This window comes from Meriones unguiculatus, chromosome 9 (assembly GCF_030254825.1).
Source record: "Meriones unguiculatus strain TT.TT164.6M chromosome 9, Bangor_MerUng_6.1, whole genome shotgun sequence".
In the NCBI taxonomy this organism is placed as follows: Eukaryota; Metazoa; Chordata; class Mammalia; order Rodentia; family Muridae; genus Meriones; species Meriones unguiculatus.
This window is the reverse complement of record NC_083357.1, coordinates 11,348,258-11,359,225: the sequence shown is the minus strand read 5'-3', so window position 1 is coordinate 11,359,225 and position 10,968 is coordinate 11,348,258. Positions and strand designations below refer to the sequence as shown.

The window sequence follows — 10,968 nt, the reverse complement described above, 5'->3', positions numbered from 1 at the left end:
CTTCTCCTTGCCCCTCAGGACCCAAATCCTGGTTCATCACCTAAGACCCAGAGACCCAGCCAGGTTCAAACAGCTCCTGCCAGAGAATGCCTGAGTACCAGGATGCAAATAGCAAATATAATATGGTCCCTGAACTGGTCAGACCTCTCAGGCTAATGAGAACAAGAGCAGCACAGAAATATTACAGTGAGTAGTAAGTAGAGGAAGCTCAGTGTATATTAATCCTATGAGCCCAGAGGAGAGCTGCTACAGCGGCACAGCACTGCGGGCAAAGCCATGAGCTGGGATCAGTTCTAGGACCTGCTTTTTACAACAAGAGTCTGGATAGGTTTATTGTTATCTGCAATCTTAATTTTCTTATCTGAAATGCTAGGAGGTTATGAAATTGATAGGATTGTTAGAATGTTTAAATTAAATGATTGCTATACATTATATGCCTTTCAGGACTCCTGGCTCAGGAGAAGGTTTCCATCAGTGAGATGCTGTTTTATGACTCTAATGGTTTGAACTATTTCAGCAGACAGATTAGAGGGAAAGAGCCCAAGGAGACCAGGAGCAGCCTTCAAAGCACTTTGTGCAAATACCAGGTCCTTTTTTAAGCACTGATAAAAAAAAAATCTATGTGTGTTTAGAGAGGCAACCAGCTGGAGTGACATTTATTCCCCGTGTCAAAAGAAGAACATAGGCAGCAGAGGGCTGGTGAGGATCATTATCCGTCTATGCACACGCAGATGCAAGAGAGAGATTCAGCCATCCAGGGAGGATCCACGCATGCCTTGGATGAGAAAGAGCAGTCCTGCAGACAGCAGGCTGCCTTGAGCAGCACTGCAGACAGGCACTCAGAAAAGATCTGTTGCTAATTGGGTCAGAGAAGACGAGAAGGAAAATCTAAGAGAAAAGCAGAGATTGAGTTGTTGTTGTTACTGCTTTAACCAAATACATGGCTCGCTCCTCATTTCTCAACCTCTTTACCTACACCCAGTTCAATGAGTTAGTTTGGTTCCAATGTTCCTATCCATACTCTCCCATAACCACCCTTTCTCTTAAATCAACTCCAAAATACCCCAATAACTACAAACCCACAAACACCAAACAGTATGTGCACCAGCCTGAGGTTTGCTGCTAAGGGACATTAATTCCATTCCTGATAGATAGCCACAGCATGTGTATGACAGTGCATTTCATGGGAGTATATGCATGCTTGTGTATAAAAATAAATGAGTTTACCAAGAAAACAATTTATAAATTATCAAGTATTTGGGAGGAGAACTGGTTTAAAAATTTAATAAATGCACGTAAATTATGTTTTCTTATATACATAGTGAGGGAACACCAGGTAGTTATAACAAAGCAAGAAAAGCTATGCACTGAGCAGGCAGAAATAAGAGGCCGTGAGGGAACAGGGCACAGCTCCCTGTGAGCCAGTACAGCTGCCTGACATCTAAGCTACATTTTCACGACCATCCAACCTCTACACTTTCAAGGAGGAGCTTTGATGTGAGACTTAGCCAAGAAGAAAGTTATCTGCTCCTAAGCAAAAAAAAAAAAAAAAAAAAAAAAAAAAGAAAAAGAAAAAGGTGGTGTTTGAGGCATCCTATAGTGATGCCCAAACATAATAAGACTTGATGTGATTGTCACCTTATGCCCAAACTTTAGCAAGTTGCCTTGTATAAAAAAGTACCCCCAGCCAAGCCCCCCTCTTCCGTAGGTAGGCAACCCAACCCCTCCATACAATGTACTATGAGAGCTTTATAATCTCTGAACATAGCATAAAGATGAGAAAGAGGAAGGAAAAATGAAATCTAATCTGCGTTTGCTTGGGTGCTGGCAGCCATCTGGTGTTAAGAAGGAGCCACCTGGCAGAGAGTGAGTTCTGCCTGCTTGCTGAGAATTGCAGTCAATGAGGCTTGCTTGTCCTTTAGAAAGAAAATGCCCAAGAGAGAATAAGAATACATTATAGGGCTGAGTTCCTACTGTGTGCCAGGCACTGTGCTGTCTTTTTCCTTTTGGCTTGTGCAATGGCCTGGTGGTGATGGTGCTCGTTAACTACCAGGAAGGCTTCAGTGAGGGAAGACTACTCTCCAGGCACGTGCACTAGCAAGTGGCAATGTTGACTCTAAACTGCATGCTTTGCAGGTCTGTGCCTTTCGTTCCTCACTGCAGAAAGTCTGACGCAGAGAGGCCAGAATCAAAGGGGCAATTTGGCTGGGACAGCCACCTCACACCTGCAGATGCTCCGAAGTAGTCCATAGAGAGCCTCGGTGACACTTCAAAATACTAAGACCCTACTCATAAGCTGAGGACCCTCCTTTCCGTGATTTCTGACTACACACTACACTGTCTATGAGTACGTTAAAGGGTGGCTAACGACTATCCTGTGGAGGAGGGGCTAACATCCTCTGTGACCTCCTTTCAGAGTAGAGAAACATGAAAATGAGGCAAAAATGGGATGGGGGAAGAATGTTGCTGTCCCCAGAACCACCATGGAAGCAAGAGCTCAGGGACATGTGGGCCCAGGGGAAACAGTGCAAAGAGGTGTGCGGCTGCCTGTGGCAACAAGGGCCACAGGGCTAGGGATGTACAAAGAAAAGAAAAAAGGCAGTAACCATAGCAACTGAAGATCAGAAGCCTCACAATATTCTGGACAAACCTGAAGGACTCTTAAGTGACCCTCAAAAAGAAAACAGCCTTCAAAAATGACAAGTTTGGGACATATGATGTACTCTTACAAGTGAGCCAAATGTAAGCTGATTCAGGAAATAAATAAAATTATTCTCTTGTAAAATTATTCCACCCCCAGCCAAGAAGCTATTGGCATTTAAGTACTGCTAGGTAGGGAAAGTCATTTTTCTTTAATGGAATGGCACTGGGTGTATTGATCACACACAGTCCAGGGCCAGCCACACCCCCAGGAATAGTAAGCCCTCCCTGCAGGAGGCTACCATGTGCGCCCCATGTAGGGTATGAGGTTAGAGTTGAAACCCTAGACGATGTGGTAGCATGAATGATGAACTGATGGCCTGTGCCAATTAAAAAGTAAAAGTGTTTTTACTAAATATTGACATAAGCCATCATGTAAACTGATTTCTAACTAGACTTGCATGAGTGAAATACTTTTGACCCAGCTGTCAAAGGCCTCTTTTCAAACCCTCGGATAATAAAACTTTTAGACATCAGGGCTGCTGAGATGGTTCAGCAGGTGAAGGGGCTTGCCGTCAAATGTGATGACCTGAGTTTGAGTATGAGGAAATGACTATCTATTCCAAATGTTCTTGTGACCTCTGCACATGCTCTATGGTTTTTACATTTCTCTCTATATATCTATCTCTATCTCACCACACACACACACGTACAATCATGTTTTTAAAAACCTTTAGAAATATAAATAAATGGCCTTATGCCTCCAGGGAAAGAGAATTCTCATGTGTCCCACAGAAGTGTACTAATGGCTAGCCTGGGGTAAATGTCTAAATTGTTCCCTTCGTCTTCATCAAGCACGTTATAAGAAGCCCAGGGTTCCATTGTAAGGAACTGTAACTGTAACGCTCTATGGCGCTATAACTGTGACCCTGTAAGGAATACTTATTAGATAATGACAATGAACATCACATATGAATGAGCTTGCCCATACTGTTTCTACACTGCAAAGCACTTGGTGTTTGTTTGGCTTGTACATCATTCTTTAAAGAGTTGTGTCTGGATGCCTTTGAGTATGGTAAGCCAGGCCCCTATTTGTCACATTTCTCTCAGAACCCAGCAGGATCATCCTGTCTCTGTCTCATGCAGTGGTCTCTCACTGTCCATCTGAGATCAGCTCTAGGACCCCTGCAGATTCCAAAATCCCCAGATGCTGAAGTCGCCTATATAAAATGTAGCTACATGCTTGTGTATCGGCTACAGACCTCCTGTTGTAAATATTAACTCATTTCTAGATCATTTGTAAGACCTAGTACAATGAGAATGGTTTATAAATCGTTGTTATACTATACTGCTTAGAAAATAATAACCAAAATATTTGTGTATGTCCAGTACAAACACATTTTTCTAATGTTTTCAACCTAGGGTTGGTCAAACATATGAATAGAGAACCCATAGACAAAGAGGGTTTAACACATCATGCTACCTATAAGTCTGCCCTTGTCACTCTATTACAATATCAAGAAAGAGAGCCATTGAATCCCAACATCTTTATATAGTTTCAAACAGAAATTATTATTCCTGGTTGTTGCCTGTTCGTGTTCATGCACTAAGCTTAATAATGCCTAAAAGCAAAAACACAGCCTGTCTCCCTCCAAATTTCTCCTTCTCCCTCCCCATCTCTGCTTCTAACAAATTTCAAGGCATATGTATGTAATAAATAGTTTTCAAACTGAATTGAAAACTTTTTTTCTGTGAGAATGGGAATTAAAACTAGAACTACTTAAGGGTGGGTAGGCACTGAAGTACAGAATAAATAAAAAATAGTCTTTAAAATGAAGGGTTCAGCCCGGTTTTGAAAATAGAAATGCACTTTCAGATAGTGTTGATAATAAAGCTTGTATCATCAATAGAGATGAGGATATGCACAAGGCTCCCTTTGTACCACAGCAACTAAAGAGGCATAGGGATGCCGAGCACACACTGTGTAGGAAGAGAACGAGAGGCCTGCCATCAGCAGTCTCTAGGACATACTGGGGATTATTGTCATCTGCGTGGAGTTTGCTTTTCCCCAAAGTTCACAGGCAAAGTTGTAGCAATGCCAACCACTGGCTTCAACTGTTTCTTACTCCCCTCAGATGCCCAAAACAGTGCTGGGCACGATGATCCTCTTACAGTAGGTGACTGCTTGATTGTAATCAGCTGGCAATGGAATGCCCACAGTATACAAAGTGTCTGCAAGCGTGACAAACCTTACCTTCCCAGTCTCCTGATATCACACACAGAATAACAGTTTTGTCTCATATCCTTTTCCAAAGAGGTAGCCGATGCTGCTGCCTCTGGCTCCGGGTGCAGCTGGCACAGGTGAGGATGGTACTCCACAGGGTGCATCAAGGACCTGGGCCAGGGTCTCTGTCTGTCTTGGTCCCCTTTCATCCCTCTGACAGCCTTGTAGAAAGCCTCTGGCCTGGGACCCAGGCCTTCTCCTGTGTCCAGGGAGGCACTGTCCCTCCAGCTGTCCTCTTGATCGAGGCTGGGGCTCTGCTCTGATTCAGTACATGTTGTCGTGGTGAATCTTTGGTCTGCTGAAAGCTCAGGGGTCTATTGGAGAAATGTGAATGGTTACAAGCACTTCTCACACAGTGAAGAAACTCTAAAAAAAGGTTTAAGAAATAAGGTCTTGGGTTGAAGAGATGGCAGAGTGAATAACAGCACATACTACTCTTGTGGGGGATTAGAATTCTGCTCTCAGCATCCACGTCAGGCAGCTGAAACTGAAACTGTAACGCTCTAAGGCGCTATAACTGTGACCCTGTAAGGAATACTTATTAGATAATGACAATGAACATCACATACAAATGAGCTTGCCCATACTGTTTCTACACTGCAAAGCACTTGGTGTTTGTTTGGCTTGTACATCATTCTCCCAGCCCTGGTCTCACTTGGACAGAGGAAGTTTCACATCCACCACCAAGGACCCTCCCTTGGGTGAGTCTTTGTGGCAGCATAGGCCCCTCCTCAAGAGAAAGGGTCACCCTAAAGACACACACTTAAAGTATAAATGATAACCAGTCCCTCACAGATAGACCGTGCCTATTATAAAGGGTACAGAGAAAATCAAGCTCGAAAATGGATGAGATTTTTTTTTAAAGAAATGAAGAGCCAGAGCAATTACATCCTTCTCACTCGTGGGAGAGCTCCTGAGACTCCTCGAGCCTGTGCTCTCACTCACCTCCGACATTCTCTGCAGCTGTCAGGCCTCAAAGCTTCCAGCCTGTGATCACAGATGCCTTTCGTTATCCCCACCACCTACATCCTTGCTCTCGCTTTGACGCTGCCTCCTCCCTAATGTCACCTCTTACAAAGGAGAGCCTTTCAGCTTCCCCCTCTGCCCCTTGCACACTCTGTAAACTCATTCCAGTTCTCCAGAAAAGCGTGTGACCTTCCCACCAGCTGCAAAGCCTCTGAATGCCAGGGGTGTGGCTATAAGACGGCAATGCTCATTCAAGGCTTCCAGGTAACCTTTCTCTGCATCAGTTCCGTTTCCTATAGATGATCTTCCATCTCTCTCAAGCCCCCGACACCTTTCTCCCATTTCCCCTTTTACGTCACAGCAAGAACGGCACATTAGGTAAGCATCCTCCCCCATTCACAGAAGTCTTCCTGGTCGGCCTTTACCTCACCCCCTTCACCCTTCCCCTACCAGCCATCCGCTAGTAAAAATTATTTCTTCCTAAAGCCACAGAGAGCTTCTCTACCTAGCTTTCAGCAACCATCTTCCAACCAGTATACCCTCCTACTGGGAGCACCCTTGCTCACCCTAGCTCACACTCTTGTGTTCGCCATGTCTGCTGCTGCCTGGTTCCACTTCTTCCCCTGCCCCTTCTCTTCAGCCTCAGCTCACTATACTAGAGCTCCCAGTGTTGGGGTCTTCATATTCCCGAGGTGAGGTAGTGGACTCAACCATTCCATGCCGTTATATAAATCTATAGGCTAGCAACTCCCAAACTCATTTTTTTTTTCTAGCCCGGACCTCATACTTGTTCTCTACAAACAACTGCTGAGTAGAAGTCTTGCCTGGACCCCTAAAAGCATCTTCATTTTCTGCGGTACCCAGAAGCCATCGCTTCTGCTCCACATGCTCTGGGAAAGCAGCTTGTGCCTCATGGCCATGCTTGCCCACCACCCAGGAGCTGCATTCAGCTCAACAGATATGTTTCAGTCAGAGCTAGGGTTTGTCCCTTGGGCCAGCACACACTCGAATGTGTGTGTGCTAGTCTGGACAGATGCCAGAGACCATCACAGATGTGGAGCTCCCTGTGAGATGAACTGGGATTTCGGTTATGCTGTACACTGGCCTCCTCCTCTACTGAGGACAGTGTCCTGACCCATGCAGACAATACTCCCATGGACCAGGTCCACAGACTCCCTGTCCTCAAATCTCCATCGGAGAGTCGATTTCCCAGAGACCCAGCAAGAAGCCTCCAAAAGGTGATAGATCATTTCGTGTGGCAACCTGACTAGGCCTGGGTACCCACATATTTGGTTAAATACCACCACTGATATCACTATAAATGGATCTTTAGTTGTGGTTTGCCTTCGAGCAAAACAAGTGCTCTCCAGGCTGTGTGGAACCTTCTCCAACCATCAGAAGCTTTGGAGAGTAAAGATTAGCTTTCACCCAGAAAGAGGGAATTCATCTCCAGGCTACCACTTCACCGACACCACCCAGCTCACCATACAGAACCTGTGCTCTGTCCCACCTGCTCCCTCATGCCCGAGTCCAAGCTGCTTCCCAGGTCTCCAGCCTGCTGCTTGGTCTTGTAAAGTTCACAATGGCCAGACCCAGGATTATATAAGTTAATTTCTTACAATAACTATCCTATCCTGTCTGTGTGTCTGTACAACCACTGTCTGTCTGTCCATCCATCCATTCATCTATCTGTTATCTCTCTCCTTCATTCTGTTTCTCTGGAGAACCAGACTAACATAAGCATCCAAGTAAAGGCCCCACATTTCTGGGGTCCCAATGGCTTTGATCTCTTCCCCAGCCACACTTATCTGTTTCAGGCTTTAGAGGGGTGGGTGTACGTTTTATTCCGGCAGGAAGTTCTTTTGGTTTAGTTGCATACTCAGGAGGCCAGAGGACACAGTCTAGAACTCTTATGACTGAAGTCTAACCATTTTCTGCACATCCACAAAGAGGCCCCAGTGCTGGGAGCAATGAAAACAGGAAGGGAAATGGGTGCTCTAAGGCTTGGGGGCCAGATGTCTTCCTGCCCCATGGAAAGGGCTGTTGTTGTGCCCTCTAAAAGAAGTGGTAGGCGTTTCAGGACCACCAGATTGAAAAGTGACAGGCTGACAGGCCTGTGAGAAGAAATAAGGACCCATGTCTTACCTGCCATCCCTGCTCCATCTCGGGCAGTATCCCCGGAGGGGGTCGGCAGAGGAGGAGTGTCACTTCTTCTGGAGCCCCACACAATAAATGGAGCACATCCTACAAGAAAACCACTTACAGTTATACTGGGGTTACCTTACTGGGCAGTGCGGCTTTGTGCTAGTCACTGCTCCCAGGAAACCATTTCCCCTGCTCTGACCTATTGTTTGGCTCCAGATGACTTGGGAAAGCACCACTGTAAGCTTATCCTCTCCGAACTCCCAGGATCCAAGAGCTACAAACAACATCTTGGGATTGCATAACAGCAATAAACTGAGGCCTTCCGGAATCCCTTCCTAAAGAGGCTGAGATCCTCGGGACACTCCCCTGTGGAATTTCAGTGACATCTCTGTTCCTTGCCTTCTCTCAGGCCTGACTGCTTCCTTCTACATTGCACAAGGGTAATCTTTTCAAAACGCACCTACTCCCCTGCTGTGCCTCCTCTTTGTTCACTGCAACTTCCCAGCTCACAGGACCTGCATGTGCCTGCCACTGCTTTGCAACTGCTCTCTCCCACTTTGCAACACAACCTGAGCTTCTTCCACAATACTGAGCCTGTGCTTAAGTCACCATCTCACTGCTGGGGGCACAAGGTGCCTTTACATTCCCATATCTATGCCAGTATCCTTTAGCCTTCCTGCCTTATTTTGGGCTAGATAATTGTTTTTGTGGGTAGAGACTAGTGCTAAGTACCCTTCTCACAGAATGACAGCAGCACATATCAGTTGTGACAGCCACAGTTGTCTCAGAAGTCATAATGTCCCACATAAGGCAACACCTTGCCTCTTTGAGAATCTCTGACCCAGGTCAATGTCCCCTCAGCTGCTCAGGTGTGCCACTGATCATATTCTTCAGGATTATATCTGGAATGTCCTCCAAAGGCTCATGTGACAAAGGCTTGGTCCCCAACTCATGGAGTTGTTTGGAGGTGATGGGCTATCTAGGAAATGGAGCCTGTTAGACATGGTTAGGTTACTGGGCTGTACCCTTAAAGGGTCTCTGTCTCCTGTCTTTGCCACTGCTTCTCCTTCTCTGTCTCTGTCTCCCTATGTCTGTCTCTCTGTTTCTCTGACTCTGCCTCCCTCCCTCTTTTTCTCCATCCCAGCTTCTCTGAGGAAAGAAGCACACTCTCCCCACCATAAAGTTTGATTCACTACAGGCTCATAAGGAACCAAGTGGTCATGGACTAAAATCCCTGAAACCCCTGAGCCAAAACAAAATTTCTCTTTATAAAGTCAGTTTCCTCAGGCATTTTGTCACCTGACAGAAAGCTCATAGCCCCTCTTGCTGGCACTTGAATATATGCACAAAAGCCTGGGCTCGTCTTTCCATGACTCATCCTCTGTAGCTTCTGTTTTCCTGTTTTTCTTGCCCCCATCATGACTCTGAGGATGCACAGCTGTGTCCTCACACCATCCCCATGTCTACAGTCCCTCATGAGGCTCCCCAGTGGCAGCTTGAAGAGAGCCACACTTGGATCACATAAACATTTGGAGACCTCCTCATTCATAAACTCATGCAGTTATGAGAACTGCACAGACCACCTACGCCATCCAGAGCAACTTTCCAGCTTTGAATAGCCTGCTTTGACATGCCCTTTGTGGGCTGTATACTCCTCACGGGCTTGGCTGGAGAAAGGGACAAGGAAGAGGAGGTTGGTGTTGGATCCTGGCTTCCTCTGTTGAGTCATCACAGGATGATTATGTCCTTCAGTGAAGGCCTCAGATCATGCCAGCAAATCCTGTTACCCATTCTGTCTCTAGCATTGGGTAGCTGTCCATTAACATCCCCTTTGAGTTTGCAAAGTGGGTAGCTGTATGCTATGTCACTATACTCACCTCCAGCTTTCTAATAACACCCACACTCCATGACTAAAGTCTCTTCAAATGACTCTATTTTCTACCAGTACCTCCAAATAACAAAGACTTTTCCTTCGGATTTTGTACTACAAGTCAATCTCTTGTCCCTCTGTCTCTCTCCCAGCCTCACTTTCATTTTTTTTTTAATTATGTGTATGCCTGTGTGTCTACGTGTGAATATGTACATGTGAGTGCAGGTGCCTGCAGAGATCAAAAGAAGGATCAGATCCCCCGGACCTGGAATTACAGAAAGTTGTAAACTACTGGATCCAGGTGCTGAGAACCAAACTCAGGCCCTCTGCAAACCAGCGTGCGCTCTCACTGAGCCATCTCTCCCGCCAGGCATCTTTTTGAACACAGGTGACAGTCTATGCTACACTATTCATGCAAAGCTATAAATTCAGCACATGAATCTCAAGGAGAGTGGAGAGGGCTCCTCCTTACTCCCTCCAGCTTCATATCACCTCCTAGAACGTACTCAGAGAAACCATTCAAACCATTCAGCACACAAGCCAAGTTTTATATTCAGGTTCACTGAGGGACCTACTGAAGAGCAATACTGACTCAAGGTTAGATATTTTAAAACTGAGATCGAAAATAAATAAGGCCACATCCTGTTCGTTGCTTTCTATAGGCTCCAAGCCCACACCAGACCCAGGTGTTAATTCCAAGAGCCCAAAGTATTCTCTGTGGGGATGGCACTCAAAGAAACATGGCTTACCTCAGCAGGCATCCAGAGTTGTGCTCCCCACCCCCACAGCTCTGCGCACCTGGAAAGCGAGGCCTTCTATAGGTTTGCCATTCACTGCAAGAATAATGTCTCCAGCTGCGATGGCCCCATGCTCTTCAGCTGGCTGCCCAGGAAAGAGCTTCTTAATCCTTACAAGGTCACTCTTTAGGTGGCTGCAGTTTCTTCTCTCCATCTGCACGAAACTAAATCCCAAACCACCACTATTCTTCTTCAGTTTCACTTCAAATTTAGGACCTACAACATGGGATTCATGAAAACAGACTTTTCAGTGTGTTGCAACTGGT

The 10,968-nt window shown here is 45.8% G+C and overlaps 1 protein-coding gene across 1 annotated transcript in view; it reads right to left on the bottom strand.

The window, feature by feature from the left end:
• Positions 1–751: 751 nt before the first annotated feature.
• Frmpd2 (FERM and PDZ domain containing 2) overlaps positions 752–10,968 on the bottom strand; it is a 71,033-nt gene continuing 60,816 nt past the window's right edge. The window contains exons 27-30 of the mRNA XM_021643471.2: positions 10,704–10,918; positions 8,036–8,134; positions 4,895–5,238; positions 752–888 (exon numbers count right to left, since the gene is read on the bottom strand). Of these exons, the coding sequence (XP_021499146.2) occupies positions 840–888; positions 4,895–5,238; positions 8,036–8,134; positions 10,704–10,918 (707 nt within the window). The 3' untranslated portion in view covers positions 752–839. The remainder of the gene's footprint in view (positions 889–4,894; positions 5,239–8,035; positions 8,135–10,703; positions 10,919–10,968) is intronic.